Here is a 22,098-nt window from a genome sequence, read left to right on the forward strand (position 1 = left end):
GTGGTTTTATATCTCTCCTGTTATAATAGGTTGTGGTGGCGTAGTTATTTTGTTTGTTTCCTCCAGCAGTAGCCACTCCTAGGTAGGTACTTTATGCATAAAGGAAACCTGTAGCCTCTTATTTAGGCCTTTCAATGTATTTCGACGACCTGGGCCCTGGCCCTGGGTCCAGATCGCTCCACATTTTCTTCATGGGTAGCAACCATGGGACGATTTCGAAACGTTGTAACTGCGTTACCCCTGTTCCACAGCTGTTGCTGGGCACGAATTCCTGCGTAGTTACCGGACCAAGGTTGGACATTAATGGTCCTCGTGAGCAACCCCCTCTGTTTACATTCCTGCTAGGTTGGTGGACTGATTCATATTATTCCTCCAAAAATTCGGATTTTCTAACGCATGCAAGTTCTCGTTCCTGTCTTTATTGATTGCACCAAGTGCATCTACAAAGGAGAACAGTTTCTCCACCGTTTTCCACCCACTGCATAGAATATCTTTTCTAGCATAAGTAGGTAGACGTCTTATTAAAATTCTAACTAATCCCTCTTCTTCCATTGGTCGATCTAAATATTTCACCCATGTCAAATCCCAGTCAAAATACTTGCGCATTGTACCCCAGGCATTACTATAGTATTTAGGATCCCACAAATCTGAGATTGACTTCTCTTGTGCACTAGAGACCAATATTTTTCCTTAAACTATCTCTGAAAATCTTCCCAGATGTGGAGTTTTCGATATTTACTGTGCCCCATTCTGAAGCTTCACTCTCCAAATAAGCTACTGCAAACTCTGTTTTCTTAGCATCCTCCCAACTTTTAGGTATGGCTTGGTTAAACCGTTTTAAGAAATGGGTGGGGTGTACCTCCCCGTCTGGTTTGAATTTAGGAAACTGCCTCGACAAGCCTGAATTTGATCCCCATTGCGAATCAGTTACCATGTCCTTATTTAATATAATATTTAGGGGAATCTGTGCCTTTCTCTAGTTGCTCCTGCATAAGCTTGAATTATTTCCTCAACATTTCTGTCTTTCTTGGTGTTATCTAAATCGGAAGTTACCATAGGCGTAGAGATACCAACACTTAGTTTCTCTTCAACCTTTCATCGTATTAATTCTTCTACTTGTTCTTCTAAGCCATTCAAATTTTATGAGCTCTGCAGTCATTAACTTTTCTTTGAAGTTCTGTTCTACGGTTTCCACCCGCGATTTGACCCCTGAAATTTGCGCCTGTACTAGGGGGAGCAACTTATCTTGTTTCTGGACATTGGTTTTTAGCGTAGTTAATTCTCGTTCGACCACATCAAATGTAACATTACATACATTTTTCAAACAGTCGTATTTTTCGTTAAATTGTGTTTCCAAATTACTACATTTACAGTCTACATTGTATTCTAATTCTACATTTACAGTCTACATTGTATTCTAATTTTTGAACTTACCCTTTTAGATGAGCTTCATTTCTTTTTTCTAAATCCTTAAATAAAATATTTGTCTGTTCACTCAGGGAATTGGACAATTCTTTTTTCCATTCTTGCATCTGATTACTTAGGATATTAACTTGAGCATCTAGCTTTGTGTTTTGCAAATCTAATTTAGAGTTTAATTCTGCCTTCAGTTCGTCCTGTTTTGTATTCTGTGATTCAAACTGCGCTTTGATAAACCTCATTAATTTGCCTAAATCTGGCCCCTGTTTTTCAATTCCCATAGCCCCAACAGACTCTATGGATTGATGTTATTTTTCCACTGTGTTTTATTTTGCCTTTAATCTAGTTATCATTAAAAGTACACTCGTTTATTCCCACAACACCCCACACTTCACAAACAATCAAAGGTCAGTAGTAGCTCACCCGGCACCGGTGGAAGGCGGCGTCGGCACCAGTGTATGGCGGCGTCAGTGTTGGACGGCGGCATCAGTTTTTGTGGATGGCTGCATCGGAGTTGGTGTGATGTGACATCGGCGTTGATGTACGGTGGCGCTGGCGTTGGTGTGATGCGACGTCGGCGTTTGTAGACGGCAGCAGCGGTGATTTGAGACTAACTGCAGCGTTGTGCGATTTTCTTGATTCCCTTAATCATTTACCATTTATCAACATGATATTTCTGGATAAGTATCGTGGAATCGCTCTTCAGCCTCACTGTTATCAGTTGCTATGGCAACTCCCAACTGTTTTCATGGACTTACTTGTTGAAGAATGCTGGTTCTGCTTTCTTGCAGTGCCGGTGTCTTCTGCTAGCACCAGACGTTTCTCCAAAGATTTCACTGCTAGGAAGGGGAAATTTTCACTCTCTCGCTCTCTTTCTTCTTATTTAAAAAATATGCTCCTCTTGGAATATCATTCAATGCACCAAAACATATTTATTTCCACTTTGTACAAAAAAACAACTAAACTATATTACATAAGCCCACACATTACCGGGTACCCAGAATCAGTTAATTACACATTTTTGAACATAATTAATACATAAGCTTTTATCGTGGCTGACTATCCACGTCCAGTCCACGTAGTCTCAACAGCAGTTCAACATCTAATAAACAGTCACTATTTCGAGTCTCTCCCTTTGTTTTTTAACAATACAATTCTACATTACTATTTGCAGCTGGCCACAGAGCTTCCGGGGTGTATTTGCTTATTCTTGGCAGTTTGCGCTGAACACTGGCCAGCACCGACGAATTATCTCCCTTCCAGTTTCGCTTGTACAAACAATAAATGGGTGCAGTATCCCATGATCATCCTTACACCCTGCTTTAAAATCGCGTGTTCAAAACGGCTGGAATACAAGTGTCTCCAGACTTTCGTAAAATTCTAGGGGCACTATATTAGGAACCAGGTTTTGATTTGTAATACATATCCAAGGGCAGATGTGGACTCTGATCACAATCTATTGGCTATGAACTGTAGACTAAAACTGAAGAAACTTCAAAAAGGTGGGAATTTAAGGAGATGGGACCTGGATAAACTGAAAAAACCAGAGGTTATAGAGTTTCAGAGAGAGCATTAAGGAACGATTGACAAGAACAGGGGAAGGAAATACAGTAGAAGAAGAATGGGTAGCTTTGAGAGATGAAATACTGAAGACAGCACAGGATCAAGTAGGTAAAAAGACAAGGGCTAGTATAAATCCTTGGATAACAGAAGAAATATTGAATTTAATTGATGAAAGGAGAAGCAGTAAATGAAGCAGGCAAAAAGGAATACAAATGTCTCAAAAATGCGATCAATAGGAAGTGCAAAATGGCTAAGCAGGAATGGCTAGAGGACAAATGTAAGGATGTGGAGGCATATATCACTAGGGGTAAGATAGATACTGCCTTCAGGAAAATTAAAGAGACCTTTGGAGAAAAGAGAACCACTTGCATGAATATCAAGACCTCAGATGGAAACCCAGTTCTAAGCAAAGAAGGGAAAGCAGAAAGGTGGAAGGAGTATATAGAGGGTCTATACAAGGGCAATGTACTTGAAGACAATGTCGTGGAAATGGAAGAGAATGTAGATGAAGATGCAATGGGAGATAGGATACTGCGTGAAGAGTTTGACAGAGCACTGAAAGACCTAAGTCGAAACAAGGCCCTAGCAGTAGATAACATTCCATTAGAACTACTGATAGCCTTGGGAATGCCATCCCTGACAAAACTCTACCATCTAGTGAGCAAGATTTATCAGACAAGTGAAATACCCTGAGACTTCAAGAAGAATATAGTAGTTCCAATCCCAAAGAAAGCAGGTGTTGACAGATGTGAAAATTATCGAGCTATCAGTTTAATAAGTTACAGCTGCAAAATACTAACACGATTTCTTTACAGACGAATGGAAAAACTGGCAGAAGGCAACCTCGGGGAAGATTAGTTTGGATTCCATAGAAGTGTTGAACACGTGAGATAATACTTACCCTATGACTTATCTTAGAAGATAGATTAAGGAAAGACAAACCTACTTTTCTAGCATTTGTAGAATTAGAGAAAACTTTTGACAATATTGATTGAAATACTCTCTTTCAAGTTATGAAGGTGGCAGGGGTGAAATAGAGGAAACGAAAGGCTATTTACAATTTGTACAGAAACCAGATGGCAGTTATAAGAGTCGAGGGGCATGAAAGGGAAGCAGCGGTTGGGAAGGGAGTGAGACAGGGTTGTAGCCTATCTCTGATGTTATTCAATCTGTATAATGAGCAAGCAGTAAAGGAAACAAAAGAAAAATTTGGAGTAGGAATTAAAATCCATGGAGAAAAAATATAAACTTCAAGGTTTGCCGATGACATTGTAATTTGTCAGAGACAGCAAAGGACCTGGAAGAGCAGTTGAACGGAATGGACAGTGTCTTGAAAGGAGGATATAAGATGAACATCAAGAAAAGCAAAATGAGGATAATAGAATGTAGTCGAATTAAAAGTCGAATTAAATCGTGTGATGCTGACGAATTAGATTGGGAAATGAGATACTCATAGTAGTAGATGAGTTTTGCTATTTGGAGAGCAAAATAACTGATGATGGTTGTTACAGAGAGGATATAAAATGTAGACTGGCAATGGCAAGGAAAGTGTTCTGAAGAAGAGAAAAATGTTAACATCGAGTATAGATTTAAATGTCAAGAAGTCGTTTATGAAAGTATTTGTGTGGAGTGTAGCCATGTATGGAAGTGAAACATGGATGATAAATAGTTTGGACAAGAAGAGAATAGAAGCTTTCAAAATGTGGTGCTACAGAAGAATGCTGAAGATTATATGGGTAGATCACATAACTAATGAGGAGGTACTGAATGGAATTGGGAAGAAGAAGGGATTGTTTGGTAGGACATGTTCTGGGGCATCAAGGGATCACCAGTTTAGTATTGGAGGGCAAAAAATCTTAGAGGGGGACCAAGAGGTGAATACACTAAGCAGATTCAGAAGGATGTAGGTTGCAGTAGGTTCTGGGAGATAAAGAAGCTTGCCACAGGATAGTGTAGCATGGAGAGCTGCGCCAAACCAGTCTCTGGACTGAAGACCACCACCACCACCACCACAACAACAACAACAACAACAACACTGGCTGACAAGGGGAATGATATGGTCACCCTCAGTGTAACTGATTATCCTAGCTAACTGAGTCTATTGCAGGAAACTGCAGACACAAGATTCTTAAATGAGATGCCACATTGTCAGTGAGCTGGAAGACAGGGAAGCTGTTTAACGAACTCTCGCCTCTCTGACGAACTTGTGAGAATTTGAGGCCAAGTGCTCCTAGGGCACCCAGGTTGTGTATGGTCTGCCTAAAATACACAAATATGGTGTACCACTCAGTTGTGGGTGGTGTCAGCTTTCGTATATACACTGTGGCAAAGTGTTTATTTAAGTTAATAGCACCAATTGTCGGCTACTGCAGTACCACATTAAAAATCTATGAGGTCCTGTTTATGAAAGTACCAATAAAAGAAACATTAAGACTTTTGGCTTCTCACCTGAAATCTTAAAATTATCCCAGTGCAACCTGAGGACCACATATTTTTATGTAGTGGAAGTTACAGGTATTATGCAATGACCAATGGAACAACCATGGGTTGACCACTGTTTCCCCCTCTGTCCATCCTGCTTCTTCAGATGTGGTATCAATGTGTTTTTAATCTGACCACATGGCATTGAGGTGCTGCAGTAGTTCATTGACCATATCCACGTCTGCATACATACTCCACAAGCCACTTTGTGGTGCATGGCAGTGGGTACCCTGTTACCAGTACTAGTGATTTTCTTTTGTGTCCCACTTCAAATAGAACAAGAGAAATTACTGTCTCTATGCTTCCATACAAGCCCTGATCCCTCTAATTGTATCTGTGTGTCCCTCATACAAACTGTATGTTGCCAGCAGTGGAGTTGTTCTGCAGTCAGCCTCGAATGACAGTTCTCTAAATTTTCTCAATATTGCGGCTAGGGGGGAAAAAAATGCCTTCCCTTCAAAGTGTCTCCATAATACTTGCACGCTGTTTGAACCTACCAGTAACAAATACGACAAATATAGCAGCCCACCTCTAAATTGCCTTGATGTCTTCCTTTAATCCCACCTGGTGTGATCCCGAACACTCGAACAATACTCAACAATGACTCACACTTGTGTCCTAATGTGGTCTTAATTGAGGATGAACCTCACTTTCCAAAAATTTTCCCAATAAATTGAAGTCAACCATTTGCCTTCCCTGCTGAAATGATCATATGGCATTGATGGCTGGGAGTCCCCACCTGGGGCAGTTCGGCCGGCGAGTTGCAAGTCCTTTCAGTTGATGCCACACTGGGTGACTTGCATGTCGATGATGATGATGATAATAATGATAACACACACCCAGTCCATGAGCAGAGAGAATCTCTGACCTGGCAGGGAATTTAACTGTCCCACTGCACGGCAATCAGAAGTGCTGATCATTCAGATAGAGAGACGAGCGCATTCCCTACTGCTATCCTTACATGCTCATTCCATTTTATATTGCTCTACAATGTTATGCCTAGATAGTTAATTGATGTGACTGTGTCAAGCAGCACACTACCAATGCTGTATTCAAATGTTATGGGTTTGATTTTCTTACTCATCTCTATTAACTTACATTGTTCTGCATTTCGAGCTAGCTGCCATTTATCACATCAGCTACAAATTTTATCTAAGTTATTTTGTATCCTCCTATAATCACTCAACGACTACACTTTCCCGTACACCACAGCATCATCAGCACAAATTGCTGCTCACCCTGTTGGCCATATCATTTATGTATATAGGAAGTAACAGCTGTCCTATCACACTTTCCTGGGGCACTCCTGAAAATACCCTTGTCTCTGATGAACACTCACTGTTAAGGACAACATACTGAGTTCTGGTACTTAAGAAGTCTTTGAACCTCTCACATATCTGGGAACCTATTCTGTATTCTCATACCTTTGGTAACAGTCACCAGTGTGGCACCATGTCAGTTACTTTAGGAAAATATAGGAATATGGAATCCATCTGTTCCCTTCATCCATAGAAACCGTACTGATTTATGGGCAGAAGCTCACCCTTCTAAAAGATATTTATTATATTCGAGCAGAGAATATATTCAAGGATTCAGCAGCAAGATGTTCAGGATATTGGTTTGTGAGTTTGTGGGCCTGTTCTTTTACTCTTCCCATATACAGAAGTCACTTGGGACTTTGTGTTGGGCAAGAGATTCATCATAAATGCAAGCTACATAAGGGGCCAATGCTGTAGAGTACTCTTCATAAAACTGAATTGGGATTCCATGCAGACCTGATGACTCTTTCAATTGTTCCTCTATGTCAGGGCTGCTCAGAACTATGTCATCCATAGGGGACTCTGTGCGCCTGTCAAATTATGGTAGGTTTGTACAATTCTCCTGCACGAAAGATTTCTTAACTTTATCCTGTCATCATTTGCACTTTCTCTTTTGAACCAATAGTGCAACAGCCTTTGTTTCATCATTTTTTGAATTTCGCTGTTAAACCAAATTAGGTCTTTTCCATCCTTAATCCACATACTTATCCAGAGTATGATTTACAGGCCACTTGCCCATAATTCCTCGGCAACCATTGTAGTGGAACTAAATGAGATCAATTCATCATTGTCTGTCTGCACTTTCTAACAGATATACTGCCCTAGCCTTCTTGATAGGTTTATTAACTGTAGTAACCAAAGTCACCATGATGACACGGTCACTAACCCATGTCTCTACACTGATGCCGTCGATTAAGTCGGGCCCGTGTGTAGCTACAACCTCTAAAATACTTTCATTGCGTGTGGGCTGTCGAGCTAATTGCTCGAGGCAGTTTGTAGAGAAGATGGCATTGAAACATAGGTTTTATAAGAGGGTTAAATATGAAGGAATGACGGCCATGTGACCAAACGTAAGATTTATCACAGAAATAGAGGACAGAAAGTTACCTTCTGAGATGTGTCGGTCGAACAGAAAGTAGATGGATGACGCGGCCTTTCTGTATATTGAAAACCAATGCTTACAGACCTGTATTGCAATGGGTGTAGTTTTCACTATACAGCTCAGAAGAGTGCAATGTTGAACATCCCAACACACAGAGCCAGGACTACATCAGACAAGGTGCACCTTGTCTCCAAGATAAATCATCTGATGACAGTTTTCAGAAGGAGCATCTTCTCAGTTTGCGATATTAGGGCAAGGTCGTCAAGAAAACCGAGGTGCGATGCCGTTCGACAAAGCCGGGAGGACCGACATGTAGCACAGCTTCCGTTCTGCTGTTCGACAACTAGTAAGATGAGGAGAGTCCTAAATAGGCGAGGCATTGGATCGGTGTATTGGACACCCAGAAAAATTGAGGAAATGTTGCGACCTATTAAAGACGAGCTCAGTATTTGTAAAAATTAAGTGTTTGTTCTAATGCCTACCTGCTATTAATCTACCTTCCTGTGATATCGTTAGGTAAGGTAACAGTTTCTTCCGAAGAAGGCACCCCTAGTTGGCGTTGAAAACTAGTTAAAGAATTTTAAATTCTATTAGCAACATTTTAAATTCTATTAGCAACCGGTTGGCTGGAAATTTGTGACATTGATAAGCTCAGCCTTAGAGTACCAGGGATGTTTGGCAGCAGTTACACGGGGTAGTCTTCCAGACTGTTGCCAATAACTGTGATGAACATCACTGTCACCTGAAGTAAAGGAATTTTGAAAAATCAGTAGTGGGTAAGTACTGTCTGATAAATAAACATAAGAATATGTTCGAACATACGAAAATCCTGCTCAAGCTTGTGATAAAAACTTAAATAAAAACATCAGCTGTGCACTTATCAATGCATTGAAGCTTGCACGTGATTTTTTTAAAAAAAAAAAAAAAAAAAAAAAAAAAAAAAAAAAAAAAAAAAAAAAAAAAAAAAAGAGAGAGAGAGAGAGAGAGTACAGAGGAAGAATTTTTGTAGTTTACCACTCTGTGTGAATGGTGGCACTGCAAGCAATTGTGTACAGAGAGCACAAACATAATCTGTGGGCGAAGAGGGCACCACGTCAGTAGGCAATATTTCTGTGATGTCATCATGGTATAATGCAGCCGACAAATCAGATGCCATCATTTGGACATGTAGGTGGGAGCCTCTTCAGACACAAACAATACTATAAGAAGAACAGAAATAATGCTAAGGAAAGTACACCAGGAACACTGGGATAGGTTTATTTCTAATATTGAACACGATATCCACGGAAGACGACAAATGGCATATAAGGTTTTAAAAACCTTAAATGCCACGTAAAGAGAGAAGAGACAACAGCGAATTGTGGTACGATCATACAGCACGAGAAAGTGAAATTGAAAACTAGATGAGGAAGGATTAGATGAAATACAGTGTGACGAATTAACGTCTGCACTAACGTCACTTAAGAATAGAAAAGGAACAGGAAAAGACGGCATTAATGCTGAATTATTAAAATATGGAGGAATGACGCTATACCGACAACTGCTACGTCTCTTCAATGGAGAAGAGTATTCCCGAAGACTGGAAAACAGCTAGAGTGATATCAATTTTTAAAAAAGGAGATAAAAGCCTATGCAGTAATTATAGAAGAATAAGTTTACTGGACTCGGCATATGAGGTGTGTGCTAAGATTTTAAATACGAGACTAAAAACATAGCAGAAGCAGTACTGCATGAGGAACAAATGGGTTTTTAGGAAAGGGCGCTCCACAATAGGTGCAGTTTTTATTATACAGCAAATAATAGAAAAACGGAGACAGTATAATAAAGCGACACACGTTGCTTTTATTGACTTTAAAAAAAGCTTTTGACAGTGTCAATAGACAGAAACTTTGGGAAATAGAGACAAATCGTGGATATCCGAAGCATGTAGTAATTGCGATAAAAAGTTTATATCGAGACACAAATATCACTCTAGATCTCAATGGTAAAACAACTAATGAGGTACCGACTAACGAAGGAGTACGACAAGGCTGTTGCATCTCTCCAACTTTGTTCGCCGTCTACATTAATGAAATAATACATATATGGAAATCAGAATTTCAGAAAGGCATCTACTTAGACCGGAACATTCTTTTAAATAATTTACTATATGCTGATGATGCAGTGGTCCTAGCACATAAGGAAGATGACCTTCATAAAGGAATCTACTCGCTAAAACAAATAAGTGCAAAATTTAACATGCAAATTTCAAAACAAAAAACTAAGACAATGCCCTTCATGGGGAAAGAACCAATTAGAACCAAAATATTAATAGATCAGAAGATTTTAGAGCAAGTAAACCATTTCAGTTTCCTCAGGTGTGAAATTACATGTGGCTACAGCAGAGCTATTGAAATTAAGCTTAGTAAATTCAGTCGAGTATGTGGAACAATCAACAGGAACCTAAAAAACAAACTGGGAAAGACACTCAAATTAAATTTTACGAAACTGTTGCAGTTCCCACACTGCTCTGTGGAAGTGAGACATGGGTGATTACCAAGAAGCAAAGAAATCGGTTTCAGGCACAAGAAATGAAATTCTTTAGAGGTGTTAAAGGTTGCACAGGTGAAGACAGGCTAAGAAATCAAGATATTAGAGAAGAACTGCAAATCATTAGCCTCAATGATAAAATTCGAGATTACAGAAGAAAATGGAACGAACATCTACAAAGAATGGAGAGTGAGAGACTTCCCTTAAAGGTAAGAAATTATATGTGCCATGGGAGAAGAGACAGAGGAAGACCGTGACAGAGATGAATACTGTAACAGGCAGTTCCTGCCTAATACCTGAAGAGATGTTGAGATGATGACACAGCCCCTGACAATGATGGTGGAGGCAGTCATCAGAAGCTTACGATTTTATGTAAATTTGACATTGCCAAGGTTACTGAACACTTTTTGTCCAGGTTCTCTGTTGTACTGAAAGTGTTGTAGTTAAGGTAAATTAGTATTCCATAGTTTAAAGGAAACAACTTTAAAAATGAAATTACAGTCAAATAAACACCGAAAAAATTCTGTTAACCTCAGGGTCACAGGCGCTGACATAAAGAAAAAGTAAATGAGGCCTCATTTCTGAACTAATGGTTCCTTCATCTGGTGAAGCCAAGGAAATAAAGCTATAGCTTGTTGCTTCCCATCATATGCTGTCTATTATGTTTGCCTTGGTGCAGAGTTTTGTGTGCCTTTTTAAAATATGAAATAGGTTTTAGAAAATTTTATTCTCATCTACCGACATAAGGTAAAATGTGTGGAATATTTAAGTCAAAGACACTATGAACTTAAAAAGTCGAAGGTACTTACACGAATATCCAATGTTTGATACAAATAAAATAATTTTTTTCCTTAATTTACAGGCTCCCACAAACACAATACATAGCAGTATTATGGCACCAGACAGTATGAAGATGTTACCACAGCAAAGTGGTAGTGTGATGACGTCGACAGCTGTCGTTTCTGCCGTGCCACCACCTGCGTCAGTATCTTCTCTTGGTGGTCCGTACAATTTGAGCAGTAATCACACGAATAGTGGTATTGGTGACAGTAGTAGTAATAGTGGTTTAGGACCAACTGGAATGCCAGTAGTACAGGGAGGTGTACTGTACCAGAACCATCCTAATATTGGCACAGGCGTTGCCAAAATGTCTGTTGGAAGTATGTACGGATCACATACTAATACAAACAAAGTGGCGGTGTCAAACGTGTTTCACAATACTGGCAATAGTGATATGAATCACATTGCTGCGAAGATGCCCACAATTGGTAACATGTATCACCATCAGCAGGACGGTAGCCAGGATGCAGTCGATAGAACTTCTACACAGACAAATCTTATGAATTCGTATCATGTTCACTCGTATGTGCCAGCTGCATTACCATTAAGCAACATGGGGTATTATATACCGCCTATACACCACACAGATCCTAGCATGGATATGCTGCACAACAGGATGACAACCAACCAGTAAACTTTGAGGTAAGTGTGAAGTATTGTTAATACTTATTTCTGAATTTCATTTTAAATCAGAATAAAGTTTATGTGTAATACATAGGCAAAATACAGGTTGTTACAGAGTGATATTTTAAAAATTTGGGAGACTGTAGAGAATGAAATTTGGAACATCTTGATATAAGAAACATATAGTGGGAAATGTGAAATAAAGTTTCTACAGCCACCACTACCTCCTTAAAAATCCAGGCACATCCTATACAAGAAGTTATCGGGTGAGATTCTCGGTGAACACTTAGGCTGGAAATTGTGGAGCTCATTTTATTGGATCACACATCTCACTGGATCAATTGAATTGTGCATAGTATTGGAGAATGCCTTGCCTGACGGTATTCCAGCGCAGTTTGATCATCGAGCCAGGGCCTGTCTCGGGCAGAGAGTAACCAGAAGAGGATTCTCAGTCCCTTGGTCTGTGCACTCACCTGATCTCATCCCTCTTGACTTTTTTTCTGGGCTTTTGTAAAGCCCTTTGTGTACTCATCACCAGTAGGAACACTACCTGAGGTCGTTGAGTATGTCTTTACAGCATTTGATACCATCAGAGGTGAGCACAGAATCCTGCAAAGAGTCAGACAATACATTGTTCCCTGTAGCACATTACGTAACGTAATGAATCCACGGAATCAGTTTACAGTGTTTGATTGTACTTTACTGTCAGTAAACCTTTTTCAGGCTATAATGTTTGAATGTTTCGTTTAGCTTACTGAATGCGTACAAAGTGATGTAGAAAATTTATTTCATATTTCCAGCTGTAGGTTCCCTACTGCGAAATGTTCTGAATTTCATTATCTACAATCTCCCAAATTTCTAAAATGTCATTTTGTACCAGTCTGTATACCTGAAATGAAATTTGCACAGGAAAATACACATTTACCAAACAGATTTAATTTCATTTTCATTTAATGTCTCGAATGGAAATTAATTGTAACGCTATAGGAAAATCAATAAAAATGGAACGTTTTTGTATATCACTTCTTGCTGGGCGAAAGATGTTTTTATTGTTATATGTGTTTTTTGGGTGTTAAGGTAAGTATAAATTTATTAGCACTTTGTAGAGCAAAACATATTAAGCAGACATTCAAAACTTAGAGTAATAGACCGGAACTTACGTAACAACACATGTAAATCACCAAATATAAGAATACAGTCAGGCATAGATTCTTTACTAGTGTGCTTCTGGGTGTTCAGCAAAGTTTTTGTTTCCATTTTATTCACGCCATGTCACCCATTGACACAGTCGTCTTTAGGTGCTGCGAGTTGTGCTACTGTGTGTACTGGCTGCCTGGATTCCAACCAGACTGTGTCGATCTCGCACCACTATTTATAGCTGAAATCGACTCCCGATGCCCACTGACCGAACAGTTCCCTGCAGTGGAAGCATACAGTGTGTGGCCAGGCAGTGGGGGGTCAAAAGTGAGATAGAAGGCAGCATTCCTAGGGGAGTAAACTCTACAAAAATCCACGCCCTTCAGCACGGGGGTTAGGTGGGGGGCCAATAACCCCACTCTAGAAATGTCATATTATGGAGCGACAACAACAGTCTCAGATAATAGATAGGGACATAACAGAACATGACTTCAGCAAAGTCTTACAGAATGGAGTTTAATTTACCGAGTGACTTTAACATGTCACATACAAGATGTGTGGAATATTTTCTTATTTTATTCACGCTATGTCACCCATACTTATTACTTCTCATTTGTGAGGGAGTTATTTGTGAATTATTTGTCATTAGATTAAGCATTAATTAAAGCTTTTTCTCCAGTTCTACCTGCTTTCTTATCATCAGAATCCTTTTCACTGTCTCAACAGAACTTACCCTGGCTGGCTGGCTGGTACTCACCTATAAATGAAGATGACCTTGCTAAGTCACTTCAATATTATTATGCACTTAAAAATGTACCCTGCAGGTTTACATATTTTTTTCTCCTCGATAATATCAAACCTCTGCCCGTATAACATTTATAACTGTAAAGTAATCCTGCTGTAGCACACAGTCATTAATTTTTGCCAACTTGTTTGGAAGCTATTTTTTATATATCCTCATCATATTAGTAGTAAAGTTAATTTACTGTTTTTTCACTCGGTCACTGTCTGTTCCAACCATTGTGGAAGACCAAGTATTTTTGTATGAAATTAAAGCTAGGGCATACGTAACATACACAGTATTGTCAACAGAAACTAGTCAGTTATCTTACTGGCTGATGAATGTCACTGATGTTACCCGTGCAGTAGCAGTACACATCCCCCCCCCCTCCCCCCCACCCCGCCGGCCTCCCTTTTTCCCCCTGCCATAACTCTTCCTTCCTTCTTCTAATCACATCATAATTCCATTCTGCAGTTTTGTATTCTTCAAGATCAATGCAGTGAGTGCTATTGCGTTTCCACCAAAGACTGTACCATTCTGTTATCTAAGAAATAATGAAAAACTTCTAAGTATAATCTTTAAGTGAGCGTCTGAATATATGGACTTGATTTCATGCTCAGTTTCATTTTATAGGTGGCGATGGAACTGCAGTTACAGATGAGACTGGAATGGATTCCTTCAGCACTGTGAAATGGCTGATGTTACTAGAGATTTGTGTATATCATGAACCTTTAATGTTTTGTTCAAGCGAACAATAAGGTGGTCTGTCATATTTAGTGTGTCTTTTAACATTAAGACACGTTTATTATATTTCCTAAGTGAAATCTCCTAAAAAGCTTTACTATGGTAATAGGAAAGTAATACTTGTGTATATTACACAGTTTATGGTTGTTGTTGCATAGTGCCATACATTTTTATAGATTTACAATACCTGCCAGTCAGAAAGTTTTTACTTAACATATATAATGCTTTTTCTCACATAATTTTTAATATGAGCTGTTGGTGCATCATTGTGTGTCTTCACTACAATGTGTGAAATATTAAGACAGTGAAGTTGTAAATATTTTATTTGACCAGAAATAATTTTATATTTATGAATTTTTTTCTCTTCATCTATTTTTCTCACTAAAGTATTTTTAATGTGGCTGCCACATGACATGTTTTTAAAACCGATACTTTTATTTTAATTGAGATAACTCTGTGAAACTTTGTCTAACAATAGTACAAAAAAAAGATTTGTTGCAGTTGCAACTGAACTACAATGTAAGTCTTTTCACTCACTTTACATTTTTTGTGCCAGAGAAAATAAGATAGTGCTAAGTATTAGATGTTGCATCAGATATTATGTTCCTATTGTACAAAGAGATTTTTTTAAGGATAATATTTTATAAAGAGGGAAGTACATGGACTAGGATAAGGACAAATACATGTACACCTTGCATAATGGAAAAGGTAGCTTGTGCTATACCGATTGTATAGAACATTTATCATAGTTTAGAAGAGGCAGTTCACTTCTGTTCCCAACATAAATGCATCAGATTTTATTTTATTTTAGAATTAATTCCAAGAAAGAGATAACTGATATTAGTGTCACAGGAGGTCTACAAGGCAACTGAAATAATTTTAAAAGAGATAGGCTGAGATAATGAACAACAATAATGCATAATCATAACTCCAGCTCAGAAGAGTAGAGAATAATCTATCTGCCCCTTTGCAGTGATAATGTTCTGTTGCCTTGAAGCAGCAAGCACTTATTAATATTCACCACATTCTCAGATTTCGAAACAATCATCATGTTAATGCTGGAATTTTACATATTTTGTTCAGTATGTTATATCAGTTTTTCATCACTTCACCCTTTGTACGAGCAGCGATCTTATTGCAAATTTGATTTCAGGGGTGTCTTTAAAGGAGGTGCTGCCATAATTTAAGCAATGCATAATGTGAAATATATGAAAGACTGTTTTTGTCGTTTAAGTAAGACATTTTTTCTGAAAAATTATATTGTAAATAACACAGCGCGAATTATTAATTGTTTTCTAACTTACCATTATTTGATATAAAGTATTATTAAAAACAGATTTTTTATGCCTTAAGTGCTTGATTTTTAAATCACGACAGAATTTTTACTTGATTATAGGCATCTCTGATTGATTATGGTAAAGTGATTGTAGGCACTGTTTCCTTGGTGCATTTTTTATGTATGTCAGAAACATTTAACAACAAAATTGTGAGAGACATCTGGGAAGAAGTGACGGTGGGAATTGATTATTGTAATTAGGAGTCATCTAAAATCTGATGATTTTTCTTGCTGCAAGAAATGTTAGATTTTCAACATTTAGAGGCATTAACCATCAAAAAACCAAGGCACTCAAGAAATAACCAGTATAGCCACAGGTGCAGGCACAACACAACATAGTAAATTTATCTCCACTCTGTGAATTAATAAGGGGTATTGTCACACTCTTAAGCAATTTCAATGTTCTAGTTTCTACAACATTATAACAAAATATTTTGTAGTTTTTTTGTTTAATTTAAGGTGATTTATAAATACACTTATTTTGGGAAACCAAACCTAGTAAGTCCTGCAAATATTGAATTCCACCACCTGGTTGGGCTTTAATTAAAAAAGTCAGTATAGAATTTTTACAAAATCCAGTTAAGGTACTTTTGAACCTAGTGATTCATAACCTATGCAGGTTTTAATGGCCTAATTCTCATTATAACTGATGTAAATTTGAAAACACTGGTTTAGAATTGACATAGGTTTCTATATTTTTGTGATTATCTTGTGCTCTTCCCCCTTATTGTTATGCTGTAACATTGAACACCATTAGAGTCATGGTGAAAAAGTTTCAGACTTCCAGCACAGTACAATATTGAAATGTCACAATGTTTTGCACCTCACCTTCTGGCTTTTAATTACTGGCCACTTTACTTGGATACCAACCAGTTGTTTACTGAACCCTCTCAATTAAAAAGCTTGAAACTGTAGTAACAAAATTTTAGGGTGCTTTTCTTTTTATGGCCCCACATAATTTCAGAGAGTAGTTGTTGTTTCGTTGCAGTTTTTCATTTTTGAAATGTAGAGGTACATTTGCATCACAACAATTTTACCATTTATCTATCTGTCCCTTCCCCCTGCCTCTTAATGGCCACATTGCAGATGTTGGACGGTCAGATTCTTCCATTGTAATTTGTTTTTAGTCATTTACAGTTTTGTACCATCTTTCTCTCCTTGCTCATAGCTGTGGTCGATGTAACTTTCCGTTCAATACCATTTTCTGTGTTCTTTCAACGGAAAACACATCCAATCTGAAGGCAGAAAACTGCTGTCATAGAGGCCAAAAGTGTTAAAAAATATCTGTGTCTTCTCACTTACTTATGGCAAATTTTACTTTTTGTCTATATGGCAGCAGGTAGATGTTAGACTTTCATAAAATCTTTTGTGACACATTTATTGCAGTTTGTGTTATTGGTGCACTAAGTGTATTAGTTTTCTATGTAAATGTGACTTTTTTTACCATTAGTTGCTTTTACTGATGGAGACAATGTTGTTTATTGTCAAAATCTTGCATTTTTATGGAGAATGGGCGTGACAAAACATATCGAAAATATTTAACTCCAAATTCTTGTAAAAAGTAAATAAAAAAGATAGGTTGTGAAGTAATTGTTACCATGTTGTAGCACATGCAATTTACAGGCATGATTCAGTGTTGTTGATTCTCTTACACATTCTGTTCTGGATGATTGCTTGGTACACTATTTGTGTTCACTGTGACTCTTCCTCTTCCACTCTCATATTCAGAAGACTTTTTTGTGTAAAGGAAGCACAAACAATCTCATTTGTTTTATTAGTTTCATGTCAGTTACAGCGGTTTGTGTTAACATTTTATATGATTTACTACATACACCTCTTGCCCCCATCCCCCTTCATTCACATTATTAAGGCACAGATAATTTGCTGCTACGTCAATGCAGAAAAATTTTGCCATACTTTCTGCTTTATACACTTTTCTAATGTTTCAAATAATAGAATGAATGAGCCACTGGTTTGCACCGTTTTAAATTTCTTTCGTAGTGAATGACTGTCTTCAGCGTTATTGATGGTTACAACCCTATTTTGAATATTATGAAGGCTTCAGTATTTACGAGCAATAAAGGAACTATGGGACCAATGACATCTACTTCTTCAAGAAATTTTTAACAGAAAAACAGTTTTTTTTCACTTTTTTACATTTCCTAAGAGAGACATCTCTTCTATCTTCTTCACAGATTCTTTTTCTTATTGTCTTTATAGTGTTGAATCTGGTTACATGTTTTACCTTCTGTGTTGTCTGATAACAATACATGTTTGATCAAGAGATTTATTCATGTAGTGTTTAGTTTCCTATGATTGGTTGTGATTGTATATAGTTTCCTTTCTCTTCATTGATACCTTTATATTTTAGTCACTATAGTGTGAGATTTTCTTTTCTACTTAATGGATTTCACATATGTTTGTTGTTATTGATACCTTCATTATATCAAACTTTAACTGTAGCAAAATTGTGTGTTCACTGTTTGCTTCAAGGGCTAATCTAATGTCAAGTAATAATCAATGACAAGCTGTGTGAATGTAGGAGAGAAGCTTTACGATTGCGAAGATTAACTTATAATTATCCTTTGCATGGTATCTGGAGTAACTGCAGTAATGTATTGACTTAAATAATTAAGGATGTCCTGAGATTCTTTTGTAATAACAAACTGTAGTTACTCAAAGGAGCAGTGGAAATTTCACAGACAGTTTACTATTTGCACAGGCGAAAAAATTCATTCTCGCAATCAGGTAACAAATATTTTGCGTGTTGTCATTGTTGGAATATATCACTTTCATTTGCGCATCTCTACTGCTGCCACTAGCACCGAAGCGAAGGAGGTTGCACATTAAATTCTAGGTGTGGCATTGTTGCAATTTTGCTTGTCGGAAACTCCATTCCTTTTAATAGGTCGTATTTCTGGCAATTTCCAGATGATTTGAGTCCTAGATCTTTCCTGTATTCTGTCAGTGCAGGGTTCAGAGATGGAAAGAAACACACGGATCCCTCTCAACACAAATATTTGTTTCCTGCCTCTCTTTTCTAACTTTCCCTGGCCTGTATCACTCTTTCCTTCCCGATAAAGGAACTACCAGTTTCAAAAGCTAGGAGACTTGTTTTTGTGCGTCTGTTGGATGAACTGAGACATCGGTGATAACTTCTTATAGTATGACAGCTAGAGCTTTATGTAGTTTAATTATTTCGTGACGACATTATCTTCAGAATAGAAAGTGAAGATGATGGTAAGAATTTTTGTGGATTGGACCACTTGATGCATAATTAGGCTGGCTGGTTGGCTATGCAAGTTAGTGTTCAGTTCTTTAAAAATATGCTTTGAGTGATGTTTGCTTTCGAATGGCAGTCAAAGATGGAAGTGAAGAGAGAATTTTATGATTTAATTATTTGAAAAACTACAATTTTTTGTCATCTTTAACATTGCACATGTGGATTACATTCAGTTTTGGTTAATTGTTAAAAGTATTGATGTGGGGCGCAGAATGGAATGTAACTAATACTGATTTACTTACTCATGGGGTCGTTTGCAAGTCTGGTTTTGTGGATTATGTGAGAGAGTCATTTCCATTGACATCCGTCCATGTTTGTTTTCCCTTGAAGACTGCCAGTGATTCAGTGCCCTGCAGCTGTACTGTGGGTGCTGTGCAGGGTTTGCCATTCTACTGCCTCCTAGCCAACAGGATCTGTCATGTCTGTAGTGGCTTAGGAATGGACAGATTGGAGCAGAACTGACTGTCGAGAGGATAACCGACACGAGAGAGAAATATGGAAAGAGATCGTGAGCAAAAGATTGACAAAATAGGTGTCGAGATGCAGTCCGAACAGAAGAAGGAACCTGGGTAGGCCCAATTTGAGAAAGCCTCGACTATAAACTTTGAACATAGAACAGGCAGTTAGCCTAATCCCTGGTGATAATGATGTGAGAGAGTTTTTTTATGCTATTGTTCCTTTTAATACGTATTCGACTGTGAAGACTGTATTGTTAATTCTAGGAAAAATGGCATAGCATATGATTTCATCTGAGGGATAGAACACAGGTGTGAAAAGTTTGACTGATATGGATGGGCTTTCATTATGTGTGTTTTGTAGAATAGTATTCATCCCCTCCCAGGATTTTTGCTTCCTTTGAATGTGTCTGCATAAATCATGGTTTTAGGATTGTAACATAATGAAATTATTTTGTTTTGTAATTAATATGTGATGTACAGAAAGAAAGAAAACACTTCTACACATATCTGAATGAAAATTCATCCTCATTGGCAGCTTTAGTTTCACATATCAGAGTTCTTAAGTTTTGAGGTACCAGCAAAGAACAGGAATTATATTTTAATTCGTGGATCTTTGCATAGGACATTAATGAAATTAGCTCTCGTGATTGAACTGATTATAAGTATTTTATGTAAGAAAAATAACTGAAATTACATTTTTTCTGTTTCTGAGATCTACAATGCTTACCATGCAGTTTATTAAGAGACAAATATTGCTTTAATAACAATGTAATTGTTATATTTTAGTACCAGGTTAATACAAAAATTAATTATGAGCATACAGTTTTTTAAACATACTCCAATTGTAAACACATTCCCAAATAACCTCACAGTTCTGAGAACACTGTTAGATAGCAGATGTTTTTGTAATCTTGTGACTTTTTGTATTTTATCACTGTTTGCATGAAAAGTTTTAGTGATAATGCTTCCATTAGAATTACATAGTTATAGATATTACTAACACAGATATCATAAAAACAATAAGAAAATAGGAATAAAATTCAGTTAAAAATGTAAGATTTCTTATGTATAATGTGCAACATGATCTGCATGTACAATAAACTGCATATTGTTCTTTTGATAAATGCATAAGTGAGAATATAAGTAAACCTGTTTCTTTTGTCTCAAAAATAATTTGGCTTTGAGTGTGAAATACTTAAAAGATGAGATACCTTGTTAAAATCCATTGGTACTATGTTTTACACATAGGTGTACCCCTTCTGTATTCTGGTATTTTTTGTTTGTTATGTGATTTATAATGTATCTTATAATATGAGCACAACCAATTACTATAAAGCAAATATTATGTAGAATGGTTATGACAACTGGTTAGTTCTGTTCCTGATTAAGTGCTGTTTCCATGTAATAATAGACGGAAAGTTCTAGTGGATTGTAAATACTATAGGAGTAAAGGAGACAACTCATCAAAAAGCAATGAGTTACGTGTGTGTGTGTGTGTGTGTGTGTGTGTGTGTGTGTGTGTGCTCTAGATTGAAAAAGGATTCATACCAAAAGCTAGTGAGATTTTGTGTGTGTCTGTCAGTGACCCAACTGTTCTGCTTTTTTCTTGTTTCCGAGTGTATGGTAACAGAAGTCAGTTTAATACAAATGATACTACTCTATATACTTTTCCACTGCCCTCTCTGTCTGTAAAACAAATTCATTTGGTTAAGCAAATGATTGAAGTTATGAGGCTACTTCTATCTGTTAAATTTGATTATACAATTCTTCGTAAACAGCTTTAATATCTTGATGAATTACATTTAGTAAAGTGGTTTCTTCTCCATCTAACATCGTCTATGATGTGGGCACCAGTGGTAATTGTGTAGTGAGGGAAACTTCTGAAAATGAATTTTGAACAGTCATACTACCAACATTTAGTGAGAGCAGTTCCTTCACTTTCTAATCACTTTCCATGGCAGAATGATAAAATTTATTTTCAGCTTAGTTGTCATATTTTGTTGGCTCCCATTCAGATACATGACTATCTTTAATCCTGTCACTCACTTTGTGATGTTCCTAGAAGTTTCTTCAGAACACCTGCTTCGCATCTTCAAGTGACTGTTGGGGGAAGTGCACATCAGTACACATTTATGTTTTCTGTAGCTTCCCTAATAATTTTGAGTCAAATGCTGGGATGCTTCCTTTGAACTGGATGGAGTCAATTTTCTTCATTGTTCTCATCCTGTGGCATATTAAAACCTAATTTAATCTTCTTCCTTCTAGCATCCATATACATTAGCTAAGCCATTTACTCAGTCCCAGAAATACTTAGGTTGTTTCTTTCTTGAAAAATGAGCAATGGTCAGAGAAACACACAACACCAGAATGAGCAATGGTCAGAGAAACACACAACACAACTTTCTGACTTCTCATAACAATTTTTTGCTCTTAATGTCATTTTTGTTTCTCATGTAATGCAAAATTGAGCTGATGTGATAGA

General features: G+C 37.5%; 1 protein-coding gene across 1 annotated transcript in view; it reads left to right on the forward strand.

The window, feature by feature from the left end:
- The window catches only part of LOC124596488 (zinc finger protein 879-like), a 358,944-nt gene extending 337,241 nt beyond the window's left edge, over nt 1-21,703 (forward strand). Inside the window, exons 9-10 of the mRNA XM_047135638.1 lie at nt 11,276-11,895; nt 14,429-21,703. Of these exons, the coding sequence (XP_046991594.1) occupies nt 11,276-11,887 (612 nt within the window). The 3' untranslated portion in view covers nt 11,888-11,895; nt 14,429-21,703. The remainder of the gene's footprint in view (nt 1-11,275; nt 11,896-14,428) is intronic.
- Nucleotides 21,704-22,098: the final 395 nt, after the last annotated feature.

Source organism: Schistocerca americana, chromosome 2 (genome assembly GCF_021461395.2).
Source record: "Schistocerca americana isolate TAMUIC-IGC-003095 chromosome 2, iqSchAmer2.1, whole genome shotgun sequence".
NCBI classification, from domain to species: domain Eukaryota; kingdom Metazoa; phylum Arthropoda; class Insecta; order Orthoptera; family Acrididae; genus Schistocerca; species Schistocerca americana.